This window comes from Tachyglossus aculeatus, chromosome 19, assembly GCF_015852505.1.
Source record: "Tachyglossus aculeatus isolate mTacAcu1 chromosome 19, mTacAcu1.pri, whole genome shotgun sequence".
Taxonomy (NCBI): Eukaryota; Metazoa; Chordata; class Mammalia; order Monotremata; family Tachyglossidae; genus Tachyglossus; species Tachyglossus aculeatus.
The window spans coordinates 13737495-13761657 of record NC_052084.1 but is presented as its reverse complement, the minus strand read 5'-3'; the positions used below and the strand labels follow the sequence as shown (position 1 = coordinate 13761657).

General features: G+C 38.7%; 1 protein-coding gene across 5 annotated transcripts in view; it reads left to right on the top strand.

Annotated features, from left to right (window-relative positions):
* RCOR3 (REST corepressor 3) overlaps window positions 1–24163 on the top strand; it is a 41108-nt gene that overhangs the window by 1649 nt on the left and 15296 nt on the right. For 3 of the 5 annotated variants that reach the window (XM_038760770.1, XM_038760769.1, XM_038760774.1), the window contains exons 3-10: window positions 7189–7266; window positions 8886–8938; window positions 12063–12224; window positions 13376–13500; window positions 14286–14364; window positions 18024–18242; window positions 19613–19690; window positions 22996–23053. In XM_038760770.1, coding sequence (XP_038616698.1) covers window positions 7189–7266; window positions 8886–8938; window positions 12063–12224; window positions 13376–13500; window positions 14286–14364; window positions 18024–18242; window positions 19613–19690; window positions 22996–23053 — 852 coding nt within the window. Of the gene's footprint in view, window positions 1–255; window positions 721–6509; window positions 6567–7188; window positions 7267–8885; window positions 8939–12062; window positions 12225–13375; window positions 13501–14285; window positions 14365–18023; window positions 18243–19612; window positions 19691–22995; window positions 23054–24163 lie in introns of those variants that run through there. The other 2 variants (XM_038760771.1, XM_038760772.1) reach the window with 2 other exon arrangements.

The following is a 24163-nucleotide window of genomic DNA, read 5'->3' as shown; positions in this document are numbered from 1 at the left end:
ATATATTTTTTTTTTTTTTTTGCAAGGTGGAGTAGCCTCGGTAGCAGCGCCTCTGCAGCCCGAACGAGCGGCCGAGGGGAGGGGATGGGGTGGAGAGCCAGACGCCAGAGGCACACCTCGCCTGCCAGACCAGCCTTAGGAAGTCAAACCACCAAGTGGTGGCTGCTGCTAAGTCTCCCAGGGAGACATTTTCTAAACGAGAACCAGGTTCCAGCCTCCCCTGCCAACCCCGTTTCTGGGTCGTTTTTTCTCCAAACGAGCCCCGTGGCGGTCACGGGATTTCAGCTGGGGGAGAGGACTGGGCCAGGGTGCCTCCTCCTAAGGAGGCTCCAAACCGAAACCTCTCCCCGGGGACCCAGTCTCATACCTTGAACCCCACCGTGGCTGGGAGCACTTTGGAAAGGGGCATTTATTTTGGGGGTGATCACACGCCTCTCTTTAAACCTTTCCCCCATTCTTCTGCTTTTAGGAAGAATGATGCCGTTGCCCCCAATTCACTCTATTGCCAGCTGCTAAGGCCTTTTTGTATTTGTCTTGCTGAAGTACAGGAGGACCGTGTTGATCACACGCCTCTCTTTAAACCTTTTCCCCCATTCTTCTGTTTTTAGGAAGAATGATGCCATTGCCCCCAAATCACTCTATTGCCAGCTGCTAAGGCTTTTTTGTATTTGTCTTGCTGAAGTACAGGAGGACCGTGTTGGGTTTTTGTACTATTGCAAGGTAACGTAAGATATTTACTGTAATGCTCATTTAATGAGGAATATCCTGTCGAGTGGCTTTTTCCTCAGCAGGCCCCAAGCCTGTTGAAAGGCAGTCTTTTGTGACCAAAGAAAAGGGGGGGGTGGGGGGAACCTCACCAAACTTTGATTTGTGTGGTAAGAGGAATGTCAAGCTTTCACTTTTTTCCCTGTTCCTCAGAAGAAGAAAAAATCGAGTTAATTCTGCCTAGACATTGAATTTTCTTGCTCCTAAATTACATTGGGCCATGAAGAAAATTAAGTTGAAGCCTCCTAGGAATATTTTAAATGCTCTTGAACGCAACGTAGATCTCAATGTACTCCTTTATATAACTTCTAGTTATAGATTTGTGCCTAGTCAAAACATGTCAGAAAGGATTTTGTGAACCTCTTGCTGGCTAAACAATTTGGGGGAGGGTCCTCCCACCTCTCCTTCTACTCTTTCCCACCACAGTTGACAATTATCCTCTGTCTCTGAGGCCCATAACCCTGGCATTCTCTGACTCCTTTTCCTCCATGACTCTCAGGCACCCATTCCCTGCTCCTTCTTAAGCCCCCGTATTTTGTGTCTCACTGAATCCTGTCAGCTTCCTCCACTACATTTCCAGGATGCCCTCCTCCTTCTCCATCTAAATGATCACCAAGTGTGTCCAGGCACCTGTTATTGCTTCACTTAATTAGAGCTTCAGCCTCCTCTCTGGTCTTCCTGCCTTCAGTCTCCCCTTCAACTTTCTACTTCATTCTACTGCCTGTATTATTTTCTAAAACATTTTGAACATGTCATCCAAATCAGAAACATTGACCCATTCCTCTCCACATGAAGCAGAAACTCTTGCCCATTGATTTTATTTAATGCCATCAATCGGCTCACTTCTGTTTATAAATGCGATTGATGGTTTGATCCACTCTTCCCTTCCAGTACACTTCAGCTCACATTCCTCTCAAGATATCCTACTCACAGTACCTTTTTCTTGTCTCTCCTGCAGTTGATCTTTTGCTCATGTGTCGTCCCCTCCCCTTTCAAGTTCATTAGACCACTGCTCTCTCAATTGTCAAAGCCTTCCTGAAATCACATCTTCAGGAGACTTCCCTAAATTAATTTATCTTCCCAAGTTACATCCCCTCCATCTGCCACTTTAAGCACTTCTTTGCCCTTGTATACTCACAACATCCCATAGCACTTATTTCATACCTTAAATGCGCTATTAAACCCTAATTCCTGTACATATTTCCTTTTTTCTCCTAGCTGTAATTCACTTAATGTCTGTCTTCTCCCCACTCCCTTAGATTGTAAGCTCCTTGAGGGCAGAGATCATGTTCACTAATTGTATTCTTCCAAGTGCGGAGTATAGTGCTCTGCACACAGAAGATGTTCAATAAATTTTGTTGATTGACTGAGATACCTTACAAAATCTGCTTGTCGTCTTTTAAACTCCTACCCAAAAGAATGCAGTTTTTATTTAAGAAAAATCCTTTATCAGTTAAAAGAATTATTCCTCTTGAATCTGAAACTAGGTTTACTCCCAAGCCATTATGACCTAATTTAAAATGTTAAAATAGCCACTTGTCACTTTAGCATAAATGTCAGTGAGCCAAGTAGATGCCTACTTGTAAACCCACTTAACTGTTTTCCTTTCTGATCAAGCACTTAGTACAGTGCTCTGCCCACCTTAAGTGCTCAGTAAATACCTTTGGATTGATCAGGTTTGAAACATCACCTGTTTATCCACTTCAACTGAATGATGTCCACTAGTCTCAAAGTAGGAGATCATCATATGCTAGTTGTGACTTTCTTTTTTTGAACTTCATTTTGAAAAGTTATTTTACTGACTTTTTGCATTTTAGGTTTCTTCATTTTTTTCATTTGTCTTGATTTGCCCTCGTGCCTAGTTATTAAACTAGTACCTTCATAGTTGTCTTCTCACCTTTAAAGCACCAGGTTTTTGTTGGGTTTTGTTTTTTTTTTGGCTTGTCCCTTACTGGAAATGAAAGTTGGGATTGGAACATAAGTGGTTTATACTTAAATTTGAAAGGCTTTGTCCAACCATCATCAGGAATTTTAAAGTGGGTGGAAAGAGAAGGTAAACTTCAGGAAATAGACTGTCAGGCACAGATCTGCCTTTAGGCTTCTGAGGAAACTTTTTGCTTTGAAAGTTCACTTTATTTTGATACTTTTTTTGGTATTAAGTGCTTACTATGTGCCAGTCACTGTATTAAGCACTGGGATAGAATAAGCTCATCAGGTTGGACACAGGGCCATGACCCACGTGGAGCTCACAATCTTAATCCCCATTTTACAGATGAGGTGAGGCACGGAGAATTTATGTGACTTATCCAAGGTCACACAGCAGGCAAGTGGCAGGGCCAAGATTAGAACCCAGGTCCTTCTGACTTCCAGGACCGTGCTCTAGCCGCAAGGCCACGCTGCTTCTCTATTCAGTAATTTTATAAAGTAATATTCATTGTCAGCTCAACATAATTAGGTAGGCTAGGACCACAAAGGTTTTAAACATAATTTGAGTGAGAAAACTGCATGGAAGTGAAACTAGTTTTATTAATTGACTAAAAACAAAAATGAGAAAATGTCAGTTCTTTTTCGTGTCCCTCTAGCATGGTTTTGGCTCTTCTTGATTTCTCTACTCTTGCTCCACTGTTCTTATAGCCATGTCTAGCTTTTCATATCCTGACGTGTATGGTTCTTTTTGTGGCCCATGAAGTGTGGTGATCTGTAAATATAAATCAATCCCATAGACGCAAGGATTAAGGTAGAAACTCCACTGCATGTATCAAGAAATGGAAGGGTTAAAATATGTAAATGTTGGTCATGGAGATGAAGGACAAGAATTGTTAAGCATAATGCAAACTATAGTTATGGAACTAACTGGTTGGGTTCAGTAGATTTAAGGATTAATATTTAAAGGGGCAGCAGGGATGGGAGCTATGTGCTAAATTAAGTATATTAACTGGTTAATCTGACTTTGTGCCTTCCTATGACTTCCTTTATGGAGTCAGTCCACAACAGGTTCATAAGACAGAAGATCCTTCTCAATATCTGGACCTTCATCTTTCTGATTTATTACAATCCTGAGTGTCCCATTTAGCAAAATAAAATCTTCCTGAACAAAGGGGATTTTCTTGGTGCCCTTTTGGTATTGAAGTTGACTACAGAGTTGCAATCATTGTAGGTTTAGGTTGGTGGCCTTTTTTTCCTCCCTGTTTGAAAGCACTATTCTCCAGTAGTTTTATAAATATAGGTCTTAGGTATCCTCAAATACTTCAGATAAGAAGTTCCAACTTTTGGGATTTTGCATGACCTTTTAATGCTAATCCGTTACCAGTGTACCAATTGTACACATGCTGGCATCTTTTCAGACCGAAAAAGATTGAAGTTGGTAGCTTAGTGTCTTTTCAGAAGGTGATTTTCAAACTTAATTTCCTTTAGAGTTTCATCTCTTCAGTGAAGTGTTAATCTTTTGCTCTAGAATTAAATACACCCAGTTCTCCTGTGACACTAGGATTGCAGTCTTGCAGAACTGAGCATAAAGTCTTGCCTCAGGCATGCGCTCAGGTTTTTCTATGTCATGCGGGGTCCAGGCAGATGCATGATGCTGGAAGAACGTACACTAATTCTTTTGTTACCTTCTATCCAAAATGCATGGTGAAAACACTTTGGGGCAACAGAATCTACCATTTTTTCCATTGCAAATAAATGGAATGGTGGGTTTTAGATTTCTACTGTGCTAGGTGAGGTTATTTTGGCTTTTTAAATAAGGAAAGTGAATCTTGATGGGCTGGAATGCAATATTGTGTGTTCATTTTCTTACTCCGTGGAATTATGTATATACCTCTTCTCACTTTTAGTGGGAAGGGTTGTAGTCAAGGAATAGCCCAGAAAGACAAGGGATCACTTTAACTCCAGATTCCCTTTCATTTGTAGTCACTTTGGATAAGCATTTTAGCATTTGGGCCACCAGCCTTCCAAGTCTCAGTTGACTGATAATGAGGGAAGAGGGAAATTTGTTGTAGGGAAATACAGGCAAAGAGGAGTTTTTTGTGTTTTGCTTTAATGAGCTCAGAATGTCTTTGAATATTATTTCCTGGAACTGGTTGCTTTAGGTGGTGATTGCACCTGGTGGAGTTGGTCTTCGGGTTGGGCAAAGAACATTATGAAATATCTTAATTAGGCATTCCACTATTCATTCATTCAATCATATTTATTGAGCGCTTACTGTGTGCAAAGCACTGTACTAACTGCTTGGGAAGTACAGGTAGGCAACATATAGAGATGGGCCCTACCCAACAACGGGCTCACAGTCTAGAAGGGGGAGACAGACAACAAAAAAAAACATGTGGACAGGTGTCAAGTCGTCAGAACACTACTACCACTACTACTACTACTACTACTACTACTACTACTAAATGGGACTTTCCATACTAGTAGAGCTGTTAACCATTGCAGTTGTAGAGCTGAGAAGACTCATCACGTTCAGTGGGAGAGCTTCTGGGGAAGCCAATTTCTATTAGATCAGTCCTTTAATTACCATAGCAAGAATCTGCAAGAAGAAACGGCAGTCATTACTCATGAACATCAATATGTCTGTTTTAGGGAGAATTTACCTTAAATTTCAAGGCTACAAAAGTGAGGGGATGAGGGAGTAAATATTTTAAGTCTAAGCCTATTGTTTGCCTGTAAAATTTAAGTGCTATAAAACTTGAATAGCTACATTGTAATTCAGATCCATTTTGCAGGAAGTAATCTGAATATTCAAATCTGCCAATTTAACATGATACTAAATTGATTGGCTGATTGAAAGCTTCTTGTGGGCAGGGAACATGTCTACCAACTCTATAGCATACTCAAATGCTCAGTACAGTGCTCTGCACACAGTAAGTGCTCAATAAATATGATTGAAACCGTCACAGTCCCTTAAGCAACAGCGCTTTTGAGCATTTTGTTTTATTTGTATGTGGCACAATTAGGGTTTTTATTTTTCATGTAGTTAGAAACTAGATTCTTATTGAGTCAGTTAACGGAAAGTATTTATATTAATGTATGTCTCCCCGTTTTAGACTGTAAGCTCATTGTGGGTAGAGAATGTGTCTACCAACTCTGTTGTTTTGTACTCTCCCATTCGCTTAGTACAGGGCTCTGCACACAGTAAGCCCTCAATAAGTAACATTGATTAATTGATTGACTAACAAGCAGTACTTGAACTTAGAACGGGCCCGACTCAGCTCCAAGATGAAGAAAAGTCCCAGAAATCATTCCAGTTATGGACACTACCGCGAACAGCTTTCATTTTGGCCAGTGGGGAGTGGCCTCCCCAGGCTAGGGAGGGGCTGTGGTCCCCAGCCCCCCTCTAGGGCCTCTGTACGACAGATAAAGTTGGAGAGGGAGGTCCGGGGTGCCCAGCCTCTGGTCCAGGCTATGTATGACATGATAATCTTTAGCAGCCTGCCTGCCATCAGAGGTGACGCCATGGTCATTCTAGTTAACGTGTTTTGTTTTTTTTTTAAGTTTCAGCACTGTTACAAGCATCTCAACTGCGTTGAATAAATAGCGTTTTGTAATCTTGAAAAACAACCTTCTATTTTTAGAGCCCTCATCCCAGGATTCCTTGTTCCTCCTTATAAAAGTTTTTTAGTAGTGAACACAGAGCACAGATTTAGTTTCGCTGTTGTAGTTTTCTTACAGGTTAAGTTCAGGTAACCGTTAAATGTTGATGGACAGACCTCAGGACTGAGAACCTGTATGAAAGAATGGATTACAGCGGTAGTGGTGTGGCACCCATTCTCGGCCCTCTCAATTGCATTTCTGCTGGGCAGTGAGTGAGTAAGCAAGCATTTTGAAGTGCCCACAAAGGCCTTTTTAACTCTGGGACCTATTTACAGTTCAAGTGACCGCACCACACTGCCAGTGCTGTGTTGTGAACTGACAGGTAGTTGCTTTGGTCGCCGGCTATTTTATTTATTTTTTTTCAGGATTCCTCCTGGGCCTGTGTACTTTGCAGGATCTCCAGGTAGTTCATCAAACATCAACTTTCATGCTCTTTCTTAGAGAGCAGGGACTAGAGCTCAGGTCATCTTATTCCCAGAGCTACGCTCTTTCCACTGGGCCACCAGTAGGGCTATCCAGGTGACTCCTAGTGAAAGGCAATTCTAGTACTAAAATTCATGGCTACTAAACCTCTAGAGTTTTTAGTGTAAAAGTTATTTTCCCTTTGTTTTTCCTCTCTCTATATGCTCTTTGCTCCTTGTGGTCAGGGAACATATCTATTAACTGTGTTGTAGTATACTCTCCCAAGTCTTTAGTACAGTGCTGTGCATACAGTAAGTGCTCTCTTATGCAGATACAACATAGAAATAAAGTATAATTCATTTACTCATCTTAAATACAACAATTATTGTTCTAGCAATAATAGAACAATAAAACGTTTCCTTCTTGTTACAGGAGCTACAAAATACACCGATAAAGACAATGGGGGGATGCTTGTCTGGTCACCATATCACAGTATTCCGGATGCCAAGTGTAAGTCTGTATTTCATATTAATCATATTAGTAGATTCAAGAGTTTTGGCAATCCCACTTCCTCCACAAAGTCTTCTCTGTCTAATTAGAAGACAAATAGTGGGAAAAAACAGAAATGTGACACTCGAAGCACTGTGGCTTAGCGGAAAGGGACTGGGCCTAGAAGTTAGAGGACCAGGGTTCTGATCCAAGCTCTGTTGCCTGTCTGTTTTGTGACCTTGAACAAGTCACTTCTTTGTGCCTCATCTCTAAAATGGGGATTCAATACTTGTTTTCCCTCTTGTATCTACCCTAGTGCTTGACACAGTAAATGCTTAGCAAGTACCACTTCCGTGATGTCCCCTGTCATGGACCACCCTAAACAATATACTTTTCTCTTTGTATTGGGAATCCCTGCTATAACACTCTTCATTGCAATAGCGCTATTGAATTCCAATGTCAGTATTCCTTAGAACGCACACACTTTCCCATGCTGCAAGTATGAATTTAACCTGGCCTCACACACCTCTTTTAACACGTACCTCCTCAGCGTTTTCCATTTCAACAGCTTTGTTCTGACTAACATTAGATTAAGTATAAATCTTTAGAATTATAGCACATAAAGGGGGAGTCTCTTTGGTGAATAGGATGTGAAAGATAACACTGTCAAAATCAAATATCTACACGTGTACACAAGCCTTATTTTTTTTTTGTTATTGGCACATATTAACATTGGTATTTGATCATGTAACAATTAGGTTTTTAAATTTTGGTCGGGGCTCTTGGAAAAGCATTGGTGCACTCTGTCCTATTTTTGTATCTGTCTTTCTCCCCCCTCGCAGCAAATTGGGATTCACCAGGTTGGACTTGACTCTGCCCAAAGACAGCTCGACTGCACTGCTGTCAGTATGAATTAATCAGGGAGGAGAATGAAATGACCCCAGATGTATGGCCAGTCATTTAATGTATATTGTCCCTGGGGGCCTTGGGGCTTTGTTCCCCATGGAGGGGAAGAAAAGAGGTGATGTGAATGGGTCAAGAGCCTAGCTCATGGACCATGGTAGCTCTGGTACCACCACAATGCATAATTCTCCAACAGTGTCATATTTCTGCATCTGGAAGGATTATGATCCCATCTTTTAATTTGGTATGGTGCTTAAGTTTATGTTCAGAGGAAATTTCCATTTGAATTGAGTATTTCATAATAGGTTGGTAGTGCTGATGAGTTTTGATGGCATTTTTATCCTAAATCAGTTATCAAAATCCTCATTCTCCCAAATCTTCCCATGTGTTGTTGGGTGTTCATTCCACTGGGAAAGAAGTTGAGTAAGGACTTAATGGTACAGGAAAAACTATTTAAATAGTTTGGGAAGTTGTCATTTACTATAGTTTTTGTAGCCCTGAATCTTGAACATAATTAGAATACTTTTTCAACTTGAAACTCGAATATACCTATTCTTACAAGTGAAAGGTCTTAAAATATCTTCCTCTCTGAATGCCTGTGAACGTAAAGCACCACAAAAGGTAACACATCACTTCAATGCCAGTTTTCCCCAATAGCCCAGAATTAGGTTTAGGTAAATGTTTTCCAAGTTTCTATTTAAAGAACAGAAACTTAATCTTGGTATTATTTGTTATAGTGGATGAATACATTGCAATTGCGAAGGAAAAGCATGGCTACAATGTGGAACAGGTATGTGAATAAATAAAACCTGGTCATAATTCTTCTGGAAATGCATAAACTCAGCTGCACTAGACAGCAGTTTTCCTCCCACTAAAGTCCATTGAGCAACAGTTACAGTAAAGAAGCCTATTCCTTTGCAGTCACTCTTACCACAAGCTTTTTGTTCTTTGAATGACTCTGTTTCATATTGAGCTCTGTGCCCTAAGTAATGAACTCCCCTAAAAATGATGGAAGCTGCCGAGATTAGCCCTGGGACATGCTGAACAAGGTGATAAGCAAATCCCAGAATATTTTTGAGTGCAGGATCTATTGAAAGGAAATGTTTAAATGTGCAGGCCTCCTTCGCTCTTCATAAGTTGGAGGTGTGATTTACTTTAGAAAGAAAGCTGCAAGAGTGAGTGTGTGTGTATGTGTATAGGGGGTGGGGGTGGATGGTTTTGCTCTCATACTTTTGACTTTGTGGTCTCAAGTTCCTAACCATGGCCTGATTGAAAGAGCACAAAACTGGGAGGCAGAAGGCCCAGGTCCTAGCTCTGCCACTTTCCTGCTGTGTGTCATTGGACAAGTTGCTTTAGCTTCTCTGGACCTCACTTTCCTCATGTAAAATAGGGATAAAATACCTGTTCTCCTTCCCTTTTAAAGTGTACATCTCACGTGGGACAGAGACTGTGTCTGATCTAATTATCTTGTATCTACCCAGCACTTAGCTCGGTAGTAAGCGTTTAATAAATGCCATTATGATTAAATGTAAAATCATCTCAGATTTAAAAAAGGCTAAAAATGCAATTACTTGCAGTTGGTATGGCTAACAAACTGTTTGCATTTCCATCTCTGTAATAAGCATTTTAAAAACAGCATAAAGCAATGACTCTCATTAATACCTGGAAAAGGAGGTTAGTGAGAGTATGAATAAATAAAATCTACAGATAATCCTGGGTATCACTTTAGCAGAATTTTAATGCTTTTTAGCATTAAGGCTGCTAAAGACTACTCTGTCCCATCCTTTAGAAGTGCTAAAATCACCAAAAATTGGGCAGTGGGGAAGCCAGAAGGAGACAGTGCAAAGAATCAACCACCACTGAATATGTCAAGTTCTTCTTTAACATGACTTTGTTCTTGCTAAACCTCATGTAAGGAAAACTTGTTCATTCTGCCTCCAATCACATGTGCCCAACCAGTTTCCTAGATAAAGCAGTGTTGCCTAGTGGCTAGAGCATGGGCCTGGGAATCAGATGGGCCTGGGTTCTAATCCAGGGTCTGCCACTTGCCTGCTGTGTGACCTTGGGCAAATTTCTTCATTTTTCTGTGCTTCAGTTACTTCATCTGTAAAATGGGATTAAGACTGCGAGCCCCATGTGAGACAGGGACTGTGTCCAGCCAGATTTGCCTGTATTTACCCCAGTGCTTAGTACAGTGCCTGGCGCATAGTAAATGTTTAACAAAAGCAATACAGCCTAACACCCTAACATGGTTGGACAGATATTGCTTAATTCTCCAGTTACATTTTAACCAAAACATGAATTGAAAACATGTGTTATGGCAGAACTGAGTGTAATAGAGGGCAAAACTGACTTACTAGCCAACCAGAGTACAGTGTGATTACTGTTTCTATTTCAGGGGCATTGAAATTTAGACGTGTTTTTGCCAAACACAGTCCACTTTATTTTGGATTTTCTTTTCCTTTAAATTTTGACAAGTGTGCTTCAGAACATATTTCTCATTAAAGTGTATCTTTTGAAAAACTTAACTTTAAGCAAGGTAAACTTAACATGCCATTTTAAAAGAGTGCTGATGAGGTCCAGAAATTCAGACGTCCAGTCTTACTGTTTAGTATCTAGTTCGAGTTCGTCCTTCAACAATATGTTGATGCTTATAAAAATCGAAGCCAGCTATGCGGTTCTAAGAAAGAGCTCCTCAAAAATAAACGAGGCCTATATTAGAGAGGGAAGTTTGGGCAGGGGAATATTCCACTTCAGGCTTCCAAGGGGTTGCAATAAAAGTAAGATCAATAGAGAAGCAACATTGCCTAGTGGATAGAATATGGGCCTGGAAGAAGGACTTGGATTCTAATCCCGGTTCTACCACGTGTCTGCTGTGTGACCTTGAGCAAGTCGTTTAACTTCTCTGTGCCTCAGTTACTTCATCTGTAAAGTGGACATTGAGACTGTGAGCCCTATGTGGGACAGGGACTATGTCCATCCCAATTATCTTGTATCTACCCCAGCGCTTAGCACAGTGCCTGGCACATAGTAAACGCTTAACAAATACCACAGTTATTATTATTTAAACTTTCCAGTATCCTTGTTCTCTTTGCTGGTGAGATACTTTAATAAAGGGCTATTGAAAGTTCTGCTACTCTACTGTAGGAAAGGAGGGGAAAAAAACTATTCAGTGGCGGGGTTGGTTGAAGGGTGGGGGCAGAATTATTTTAAAAACTTTGGAACCTTAAGAGTTTTCTGTATCTTAAGGTCCCAAGGTCTTTAAAGTAAATTGTCAGAACTTCTGTGTTATTAGATGCTTTTGAAAAGTGAAAACGGAAATTTTTTTCTTACTGAGTCTCTCCTACCTCTCCCCCCCCACCGACCTCAACTTTCACCCCCAACTTTGCCCTGCAACCTTTTTATTTATGCACACTGGCTGATGGCTTTAAAATTTTTTCAGATGCAGAATTGTTTATTTGGCTCTTTTTTAATATTTGATCTTCTCTTTCCAAATTATGTAATGGGACAGTCTATTGCACATCCACATCAGAAACCATATTATGAGGAATTTTTAAATCCTTGGCGATCGTACAACTGGAGGATGAGAATCCAGAGTTTTGAGCCTACAAACTCAGTTGAGGGATTTCACAGCCATTCTGTCCTTAACTCACTGTTTTGCCTAAATATTGCAGCACATATGGTCTGTAAGAGCATCCATATTCTGAAGCCCAATCTTAAAAAATTCAAAAGAAACCATATGAGCTGTAGTACATAGGCACGCTGGATTAAAAGCCTAAAACTGTGAATTTTTTGTTTTTGTTTTTCAGTTGAAGTCGGACCCTTAGTATTTTAACTTAATTTTTGTTTAACTTTCTAAAGTGTGATATGACATAAATCAGCTAAAACCAAAAAGGGATGATTTCTCTTCAAAGGCACTTGGCATGTTGTTCTGGCATAAGCATAACATTGAGAAGTCCCTTGCTGATCTCCCTAATTTCACTCCTTTCCCTGATGAGTGGACAGTGGAAGATAAAGTCCTGTTTGAGCAAGCTTTTAGTTTCCATGGGAAGAGCTTCCACAGGATCCAGCAAATGGTAAGGCAACGGCTTATACTTTGACAGTAACATCTGTTTTTTCCATTTTTCTCTCTGGTGCATTCAGTAATACTAAGAAAATACAAAAGTTGCGAGTCTAATTGAAGGGTAAAGCTCTGATGCCAGTGGAATCTTGCTCTTGTCATAGGTTGTTTGCCACGCCTGAGGAATAGCCTGAAACCTGAATTTTGGCATTTTATGACTTGCTTGCCTCTTGTCAGATGTTGCTTTTTAGCATTGCACTGCTGATACTGCTACATTTTGATTCAAGTACATTTATCATTCCAGGAAAGAAAATCACATTCTTAAAGCAGATCATTTAAAACTTTTATTTTTCTGACTTCTCCTTCTGTTGGAGACTGAGCCTCATTTAAATTTATTTTTCCCCAGTTATTTGAACATTGTGCCTATGATTTGTATTTTAAAATGAAAAATCAATTTTCTGGCATTGAAATCTAAAATGGGAAAGGAACTTCACATATTCTAAATCTATATATTTTTTAAAAACCTATTCTCAAGGCTGAATGAAAACTATGTGTAAATGGATTTTGGGGTAGTTTTGGAAAAGCTCGTAATAAATATTACCCTTTGACTCAAAAATAAAGTTATTGATAATGATGCTATCCATGTATCCTCTTACTGCCCATCCTTTCCCCATTTATTTATATCAATCTCTTTTTCCCCCTGTAGACTGTAAGCTAGTTGTGGGCAAGGAATGTGCTTACCAACTCTATTGTATTGTATTCTCCTACTGTATTGTACTAAGTTCTTAGTACGGTGCTCTGCACATAGTAAGTAAATAAGTAAATAAATAAGTAAGTAAGTAAGTAAATAAAATAAGTAAAATAAGTAAAGTAAGTAAATAAATACGATTGATAGTAAGTGTTCAATGAATACCATTGATTTCATACTTGTAAAGACTGCCCTTTGGTTTGTAGCTCATTTTTATAAAGCCTGCCACTATTGCTAACTCTTCCACTTGTACATTTCAACTGAATGGCAAAAGAAGTCAATTTCAGTATTACGTATCCCGTTGAGGAAAACTTTTAAATGTAGTTTTAATATAACAAATAAGAAATAATTAGCATGAGAGTATATTTGTTAGTCATGAGTTCCATGTACACATATTATTATAATTTAAATCCTTTTAGCTTCCAGATAAGACTATTGCAAGCCTTGTAAAGTATTACTACTCCTGGAAAAAAACTCGATCTAGGACTAGTTTGATGGATCGGCAGGCTCGGAAACTCGCCAGTAGACATAATCAAGGTGACAGGTAAGTCGGATGCTCTTAAATAGTAATTCTTTTATAGACAAAGATTGAATTGATTGCACAGGCAAAGAAAGAGTTATGTTTATTTCATCAGTGCAAACTTTATTTCCTATAATTTTCACATACTTAGGAAGCTCTAACTTGGAGAAAACAACCCTGTGCTGAAAGTACCAACAGTTTAGTTTCTTTTCTCAGCCCTTAATCTCTTGTCTGACATTGGAAGGAAGCATGCCAAATAAATTAAAGTATTTTTATGAAGTGAACACGTGCGTTTTTTTACTTAAACTGTAAAAGCACCTACAGAGTGAAGAATTCAAGTTAACTTTTAAAATAATATAGTGGAATACTATGAAAAGCAGTATTTCTGCATCATTCTTTCAGTAGTTATCAGACAGCGTAATTCAATTTTTCCATTTATTATAGGCACCTTATTTTTCAATCCACAATTCTTGCTGTAACAAATTACATTCCCATTCATTATTTCTGTTGAGAATAAGGCATAGTATGTTTTCTTATTTCTGAATAATTTTCCTCTGGAGCCCTCTCCCAGTGAGTCGCTCCATGTTTTCAATTAGGAGATTTTGCTGCAGCCGTACTAAAAGAAAGGTGTCCTTAAGCCATATACTGAAAATGTAGTTAAAAATTCATCCACTAACGTATTTGGGTGGGAATGACAGCCTTAGCTATCTGAAGACCATCAAATTACTGCAGTTGAATAAATACGCTGTTAGAGAATTGACATAAAAGGAAAAGAGGGCTGTTTATTAATTTTTGATGTTTGTCCTTAGTGACGATGATGTGGAAGAAGCACATCCAGTGGATGGAAATGACAGTGATTACGATCCTAAAAAAGAAGCCAAAAAAGAGGTAATAATAGCCAGTAATTGACTTCCTTATCCACTAGCTAAAATTTTTACCAAGAGTTCATAGAAGCCAGTTGACAATCCCAACAGGTGTTGGGGGAGGAAGGGATTGGGGAGCAACGCATTAGAATCTTGTTTCCCCAATTAGGGGTCATGGGGAAATTCCAACGGAGCAAGGCTCTGGATAGGTTGTTGGGTTATAATCAATGGAATTTGAGTGTTTTCTATGTGCAGAGCACTGTACTAAGGGCTCATAACAGCAGTGTAGCATGCTTCAATAACCCATTTTTCCTCTGCTACTATCCCTCCCCACCCTCTCATACCATGTATGCTACCTTGCTTGCCCTTTGGACGTACCCCTTGACCTCTTTATTATTACCTGATACCCTGCCTGTCACTCTTGGGTAGTATGAAGGAAAGCTCTTATCATATCCCCTGCTAAATAACATAGAAATCCTGCCCTAGCCTTCTTTTTTTGAGGAAGAGTGATGATGGGCAAGAAAAGGTTGCTAGACCTCTCAAGTTCAGTTGAAAATCCTGGAGACATCATTGCTTTAGGAGAAATAGGACTTTACCCTGAAGCAGAATTAGAAATAAAATACTCATATGGCTCTGTGCCCACTTGCTTGTTAGCAAGAATTATGAGAGAGGGGAAAGAAGAACATAAATAATATTTGAAATAATAGCTCAAATTGAATTAAAGGTTTCAGTATAATCTTGTTCCAACAACCCTTGGCTATCTGGCATGATCATCAGGAAAAGTGGTAATTTTTTGATCATCATTGAACCAGACTTTTCCCTCTGGCTAATCTGGTATCAGGCTGTAAATTGGGCACCATTAGAAGATTACCTAGGATGTGAAAGTTGACCTGCTTCTCAACGGTTTTTACTTCAGAACCGGGACATAGCTATAGCTCTTTGAGAATCGTTTTCAGCAAAGACCTAAAAATGAAGAAATCAAAATTTTTGTGAGTCAGTCCTCACACCTGCAAAGGGAGTAGAAATGTTGCTAGAAACCCATTGATTCAACTGCAACCCTCAGGTTTGTTCAGAGATCATTCTTCTCTCCTATCATGAGAGCATCAGGCCAAAACATCCCAGTCTTGCACCCCCAGCAGAAATGAGAATAAATCCTGGCTACATCTCATCCATGTTGGTGGGGTGGGATGTTAGCAGTCAACAATCGCGATGAGCACCATGTACAGAACATTGTGCTAAGCACTTGGAAGAGAGCAACAGGGTTTGTCATTACTTGTTTTCTTTGCATCTCCAATTTGCGTTTCAAAAGGGTGCATGGGAGCTACATTTGAGGAGGCCATTGCTGCTGTCAGCTCTTGTACAGCGATTTTTTTTTCCCATTTGAATCAGATGTTGTGCTCCCTGGAGTTATGAAGCGAAGTTGAGTTCAGCACATATTGTTGAATATGTGAACTGTGGCAATCAGTTAATCAGTGGTATTTATTGAGTGCAGTACATTAAAGTTGGTAGACATATTCCTGCCTTCAAGAGTTTACTAACTGAATGGCAATATTTCTGTTTAGCTGGGAGAGCAACTGAGATTCAGAATAACCAAAAGTAATGTTATGGTTAAGTCATTGTTGGGCATGTTAGTGCATCTGATATGAAGATGGGTGTCAGGGCATCTGTGATTGTGCTCATCAAAGGTTTTTTGTTGCCACTGTTAGAGACACAGCACAGAGACTCTTGGACGGATCCAGTACGTGTAGGTATATCTTCACTTTTGCTTTAAATAGGATGATCACTTTCTGGCTCCTGAATTGTGGAAAGAGAAGCATGCTTGTACCATTAAAATGAAATGTCTGGGCTTTATGTTTTCACTGCCCCCAATTATACAGTCATTTTTGCTATAACGTGGTAATATTCTTAAAGAACTTCTTATTGGATTATCACATTATAGTAACCATTGATTTAGTGGATTATGGATCAGATGGGTAGATATCAGCCTTCTTTGATACAAATTCCTATGTTGCCCCTATGCCCACCACTAGAAGAATGCTCTCCGCTTTTTCCACCCGTTGTTATTTTACTTTATTGATTCAGTACTGTATAGTTGCCAAGACCCAAAGTACTGTTTGGAAGAGTACAATGAGGCTGGGAAGTGTAGCAACATCTCACCTTGACTGAATCATGCAATTACACAAAACCATTTTTTCTTCCACTGGATCTGCTTGCACCAACTTGTGGATCACGTTCTACCCAAAACTGACTCACACTATGAGAGACAATCCCTAATATTTCCCTTGTCGTAGTCAAGTTACATAAATGAGAGCACCTATAATAGTAGAACTAATTGCACACTGTCATAACATCCAGTTTCCCTTTAACTTGATACCTTTCCTAAATTTAACTTTCTGTATGAAATTTGAAGGTATTTCTAGTTAATAAACGATGACATTTTTAATCTCATTCATGTGGAAAAATCAGTCAGTGGTATTTATCGGGTGCTTATGGTATGCAGAGTTCTGTACTAACTGCTTGGGAGAGTACAGTATTATAGAGTAGGTAGACAAGATCCCTGTCTTCAAGGAGCTTTTAGACTAGAGAGGGAGGCAGTCATTTTAAGCGCTCAATAAATTCGATTGAATGAATTAAAATAAATTACAGATGGATATGTACATAAATGCTGTGAGAGGTGAAAATCAAAGTGCTTAAGGGTTACATACCCAAGCACATAGGCAGTGCAGAAGGGAGGGCATATAGGGGAAGTGACACAGAACAGAGAGCAAAAAGAGCAAGTGAAGGCTTAGGGAAGGCCTCTTGGAGGAAATGTTCTTTGAAGATGGGGAGTGACGGTCTGTCGGATATGAATGGTGAGGTAGTTCCATGCCAATGGGAGAAAGTAGGCATTGGGTTTTCAGTGCGAAAAGGCAAAATAGAGGTACAGTGAGTAAGGGGGTTGATATTAGAGGAGCAAAGTGTGGGTTGGGTTGTAGTAGGGGATCAGTGAGGTAAGGTAGGAAGGGGAGAGCTGATCGAGTCCCTTAAAGCCAGTGGTAAGGAGCTTCTGTTCAATGCAGAGATGGGTGGGCAGCCAGTGGAGAAATTTGCATCCATCTTCTCCCAGGCAAAAATTTATAGGGAAACATTTCAAATTGTTTCAAATTATATGGTATTTGCTTTTGTGGGTTTTGTATGCAAATGTAAATTGGCCCAATTGGATAAATCACAGGCAAGTTAAATTTTTAATGTGCCCTACTTGGGTCCTATCGATTTGTAATTTCATGGTGGTCACTGGCAACCCAGTTCTGAAAGGGAAAGCTTTCTGTAGGGCTACACAAATTTTGATAGGGCTAAAGAGTAAAAGTGTTGTGGGTACTTTGAAGGAAAGGCACACACCCTAATTGATCAATCAAACATTGGTACATCCAATCAGCAAATTCAATTAGTGGTTAAAAACAGCCAAATTTTAACCTTTATCCTAAACCCTTTACTTAAACATAACTCTAGTGAAGGTTTTGGCAACTGTTTTTGTGCCATGTTTTGTTTTTCCTCCAGTGATTTGTTGCACATCTAGAAGGAGCATCAGTGCTATGAAAAATATTCTTACAGAACTACGAAGTAAAATAGGTGCCTCTGCTACTAATGTGTTCCTTAACAAATGATACTTTTTTCATAGTAACAGACACGTTGTTCCCTTTTTAGGGTACCACTGAACAGCCCGTTCAAACCAGCAAGATTGGTCTTGGAAGGAGAGAGTATCAGAGTTTGCAGCATCGTCATCACTCTCAGCGTTCTAAGTGCCGCCCACCCAAGGGCATGTATCTGACCCAAGAAGATGTGGTGGCAGTTTCTTGTAGTCCTAATGCAGCCAACACCATTCTCAGACAACTGGATATGGAGTTAATTTCTCTAAAAAGACAGGTTATCTTTGTTTTTTTCTTATTTTTATATGCACTCCACAGTTATACAATTTGCAGTTATCCAGCTCCCCTTCTGACTTCAGCTTTTTTCCTTTGCTTGTCCTCTTTCTCCTCCTCCTTCTCTTCCTCCTCCTATTTCGTTTCATTTCCATTTCATTCCCCTCAGTTGGTTCATATTCAAATTGGATTAGGGTTTTCTAATTACTTCTAGATGTATTTTATCTAACAATTTATCTTATTCACACTGGTCCCCCACTCCCCATGAACAAAGATAATTGAGAGATGAGTGACTCTCTAGTTCCATGATATTTAGTTCATAATTGGAAGATGGGGATAACTGTACAGCAAACTGAAAACCAGATGATGGCAAAGAGGAGTATATCTTAGTTTTAAAAGATTGGGTTTTCCTTCCTGAAAGTTTGACAATTATTCTTGGATGAGCAAATATAGTACAATGTATATTCATTATAATAATTATTATTATGGTACTTGTTAAGCCCTTACTCTGTCCTGAGCACTGTATTAAGTGCTGGGGAGAAAAAAATCCCAAAGATATAAAAAAAACAATAACAACAAAGGTCAGATTTGTACTCCACACATCTCTGTAGTGGTTATTCATCTTAAAACATTGGTATTCATGTTTTGGTACAAATATTTTAATTTTGTTCTACAGATTAACAAGAAAAAAATTATGTGATTTATTTTCTGTAGATTCTGTACTGCAGCTTATAAAGATTTGGAAGAGACCAACCTTTTTTTTAAAAAAAAAAAACTGCTTAAAATTGCATTATAAAAATAAATTCTAATGCACTTTTTATATGGGACTTAAATTTGCCTACTAAACTCAAGAAAGTAACAAATTAATATATGGACATTTAGTTCATTTCTTCATTTTCAGTATGGCCTTTACAGTCAAGTCTTGCTTCCACTTTTGAACCATAATTGCCTATGTTTTTAAAAACTCTTCAGGAATTTCACACTTCCCTCAATCCATTCAAATGTTTAACGATGCTTGATGTCCGACTTCTTTATATTTATCGTAATTCACTCTTGCTCCATCTTAGATCCATTTCCTTTTATTTTCAATGGAGGCAACAACCTCCAGGGTAATATGACAATGGGTATACAGAACTGCCTTTTGTACTTGGAGGAGGTAAAACTGAGAGTGAAATTCACTGCTGGGTACCTGTGTGTGGCATTTGTAAATTGGTACATGTAATATATAGATCATAAATTGTAGAGTCTGAGAGAGTAGGGATTATAGTTGTTAAATGCCCTGTAAAGGGCCTGACTCAGTGTGTGCACTTCATAAAAGTTCAGCACAATATGTATGATCTAATTCGTTGCTTTTGATTATTTTGTCTTGTTCAGGTTCAAAATGCTAAACAAGTAAACAGTGCACTTAAACAGAAAATGGAAGGTGGAATTGAAGAATTCAAACCTCCTGAGGTATGTTGGTTTTAAAATGAGTGAAGGCATATGATATGATCTGAAGCTACAAATAAGACTTAACATGAAACCAAGACTGTAGAGTTGAAAAACAGAATAAGTACTTGATAAGTGATGTTACCAGGGGAGAGCCAGCTATAGTTTAGGGTACAATAAGTGGAAGGAGAAGGTTTTTTTGTTTTTTTTAAAGAGCTGTCACCTAACAGCTATTTCCAGTGTGCTCTCCAGAACTAGTGTTTCTGAGGAATTGTACCTTCCCAAATCCCTATCTGGCAGAGTGGGATCTGAAAGTCGATTCCAATACCCTTATTAGAAAATAAAAACACTTAGAGTGATCAGGTAGTTGTTTAGAGTTGTTATTAAATACTTCCAATCACCCCCATTTTTAACACCATCAAAATTTCCCTTGTCATAAAATATGGGTAATTCACAAAATAACCATATTCTGAAAACAGGATCTTGCCTCATGAAGAAAGTAAGGTTATCTATTTCACAGTTAGTCATCCCAAAGTTCCATGCCTTCTTTCCTGTTTTGCCCCCAATCTAATCAAACTGGTTAGAAATTAAGTAGAAGCAGACATTTGGCAGAGAGAGAGAATGGAGCTAGGGATGTGTCATGCTTGGAGAGGAGAAGCAGTGTAGCGTATTGGAAAGAGCGTGGGTTTGGGAGTCAGAGAACATGGGTTCTAATCCCGGCTCTGCCATTTGTCTGCTGTGTGACCTTGGGCAAGCCACGTAACTTCTCTATGCCTCAGTTACCTCATCTGTAAAATGGGGATTGAGACTGTGAGCCCCTCATGGAACAACCTGATTACTTTGTAACTACCCCAGTGCTTAGAACAGTGCTTGGCACATAGTAAGTGCTTAACAAATACCATAATTATTATTGATATTATTAAGCTAGGGAGTAGGACTTTATCCAGGCCAAAAATCTAAGATCTGGCCTGAGCTAACCTAACCTAACTTTTGTAGTGGTCAGGATAGCACAGAGATACTCTTTCCTCTCTGGACTGTTGGAACTTCTCCCCAAAGGCTCCTGGGGATGTCACACAAATTATGGTGCACCCTCCCACCCCCCACCATTTTGGCAGAATAATAGATGATGTGTTTGCTGGGGCTGAAGTCCTTCCTGATTTTAGGAAACTAGAAGTTGGAAGTGAGAGGTGTGGCCATGGGACATCCTGCCCTGAATCTCACCTGTTTTCAAAAAAATTGCATTTGTTCACCACCTGACTTGAAATTTAGTCAATTCACAATTTGTCCTAGATACTTGTTCTGGGTTCCTTGACTTTTGGATTCCCCAAAATCAGTTTGAGAAGGGATGGGTCCCTTTTACCACACTCACAAATTGCTTGGACACTTTGTTGAATTTCAACAGAAGCTTAATTGAGATAGTTTGAAAATTGGTGAGACTCTGAAACAGGTGTATATGTTAGGCTTTTACCATGTTCCAAGCTGGGGTAGATGCAAGATAATCAGGTTGGACACAGTCCCTGTTCCACATGGGACAAAGTCTAAATAGGAGGGAAAACAGGAATTTAATCCTCATTTTACAGATTAAGAAACTGAGGCATGAAGAAGTTAAAGTGATTTTTGTCCAAGGTCATACAGCAGGCAAGTGGCAGAGCTGGGATTAATCTGATTTCCAGGCTTGTGCTCTTTCTACTAGGCCACGGAGCGTCATAAATTTTGAAAAGCTAGCAGCAGCTGAATATATTTTGTCTAAGCTTTGCTGGAGAGCCAGCCTCAATCATGGTCTATATGTTAAAGAAAATCCAATCTTTCTGTTGCCTTGTGCTGGAGAGCAATGATGGACAACCTTTCTTTTCTTCGAGATTTTTTTTTGTTAAAATCACAGTTGCATTGGATGGAGAGTGGCAAGCACAATACTGGTGGGCAGGGGGAAAATCGATGCTTCTGAAATATTTGCCATAAATTATCTAATAATTAGACTACATGGGATAATTCAAAGATTGTCATTATAGGAAAGGGGTTTTTTATTGTTTCCATGGAGATAAAATAGTGAAATAGAAAAACATTCCAATATTTAATTCCCAAGATGTTCTAGAAACATCTGATGGTTAATGTTACTGTGACACATTAGAAATATTAGTCAGATTGAAAACATCTTGTGGTGAAGAGGTGGCATTAGTGTCTGAAATATCTTGTTTTAAAGGAATGATATGAAAAATTGCCTTACCAGATAGCATTAACTTTTTGATTCTCTTTTAAGTTTTGGATAAAATTCAAACAAACGTTGATGTCAATCATACCATCGAATTAAAGTTTTAGTTACCCTGTTCTGGATTCACATATCTCAAATTTCTTAGTGTGCAGCTCTAAAACATACAGTATTTAATTCAGTCAAATTGTTTCTAAAATTCTTTAAATGTTTCCAGGAGGATTGATTTGTTATTTCTCTAAAAAAATGTTACTACTTAAACAGTGAGTCGTCATACCTTATGTAAGGATTTATTGCAAGTGAATCAATTTAAGGAAGAAGCGTAGATTTAGTTTTAGTAATCTTACTAGCACTAAATTCACTCTTAAAATTATGTAAAATCTGAGAAATAAGGCAATTCCCAATCTATGGTCATACTTAGATTTATATTGTTATTATTAAAAGTAAATGAGTTTTTATATAAAGTACAGAGTACCCTAAGAAACTTTAGAAAATTTCCTTGTGAAAATGTTTATTGGCCTGAAAATTTTCACCAATCCTTCTTACACTGAGATAATTTAACAGCAATTTTAATTCAGTTCTGTGGCTTGTAATTTTTATTTTAAATTTCCACTAATTTCCCTTATAATTGACCTGACTTCTTTGAGGCTGTAGACAAGTGGTTCCTTGCTAATGTGTGGGACTACATTGACTTTCATACTTGCTATATAAAGGAAAGTTAAAACAGACTAGAGAAACGACTCAGTGTTGATTTCAAGATGTATAAAATTGGACAGCATCCAATGAAACCTGGAACATTTTAAAATGGGCCGAAACTAACTAAAGTATGAATAGGGAGCATTGTAATCCCGGAAATTGGAATATCTAATTTAAGAATTCCTTTTTGCTGTAATATCTACCAGGGACTTAGATGTAAGCGCTGGTTAAGAATCTAAGTTGATACAGTTCCCTTTAAGTTCAAAATGAGAAATCTTTGCGTGTGGAAGAAATTCGATTACTTAAGTTGGTATCCCCAAAGTAAGTTAAACAAACTACTGTGAAATAGGTGGAAAAATACAAAATAAGCACTTTTAAAATGTTTTTTATTTGCATCTACATTAAGAAACTTATCTTTATTTCATAGTCAAATCAGAAAATTAATGCACGTTGGACCACAGAGGAACAGCTTCTTGCAGTACAAGGTATATTAAAGATAAACAGTTGTTATCATGGATAATTAAAATATTTGACAGCATGAAAAGTGAAATCTAGTAATGGATTGAGAATACTTTTTATACGTACACATGTGGTTACTTAGGATTCTATTTTGTCTTTTGGGATTTCAGTACCTCCTACTACTATGTAGCACCCCATTAGCTCTAAAGAGAGTATTTGAAATGACACTTAAGACATTCTGAGCCTTAGCTTCCTCATCACTAAAACGTGGTCATTCTTATTACAAGTACTTTGAACAGTTAAAGAGAAAACAAAATTACATGTTGTTAGCTTCTTTACTCTTCAGTATAGCAGTTTCTCCATTTTTATAAACAGGAATGCATATTAGGTGCAAAATAAATGTTAACTAACGTATATTTGAGCAAGTTTTTCAAATTAACGATTAATTGTCTACAAAGCAGTTTGAGAGTCTTAAATGCAAGGTGTAGTTTTAGCCTAAAAACTCTGGCAACTTTTCTGCATTTTACCCAGATAATTTATTAATTATTCTAATGTGCAGTTTACCTAGCAAGAAGTGGACCTTGAAAATGGATACAATATTAGTCTCTGATGGTAAAGCCCTGTAGATATTCATTCATTCAATCATATTTATTGAGCGCTTGCTTGTGCAGAGCACTGTACTAAGTGCTTGGAAAGTACAATTGAGCAACATAAGCAGTCCCTGCCCACAAAGGGCTCACAGTCTAGAAGGGGGGAAGACAGACATTAAAACAAGTAAACAGGCATCAGTAGCATCAATATAAATAAACAGAATTACTTTGTAACATTCTGAAAGCTGTATCATATCTACCTAGCATTGGAAATTATTGTGTAAACATTTTAGAGAATAGTCTTATGATAGTGGTCATGGATGATGGGTGCTCAAATGATTGAATGAATGATGGGATCAAAATGGGGAAGGGGAAAGAGGCAGAGTGTACCAAGATGATGCCTGACTTTGAAGATGTAGGGCAAGTAAAGATATGTGGAGTTAACAGTTTTGGGAAGGACTTCCCAGGAGCTAAGGTACTACCATTCCTTGTTGGGTTCAGGTACCACCTTCACTGTCCCTGGCAATTTACCTATCAGTTGGATTT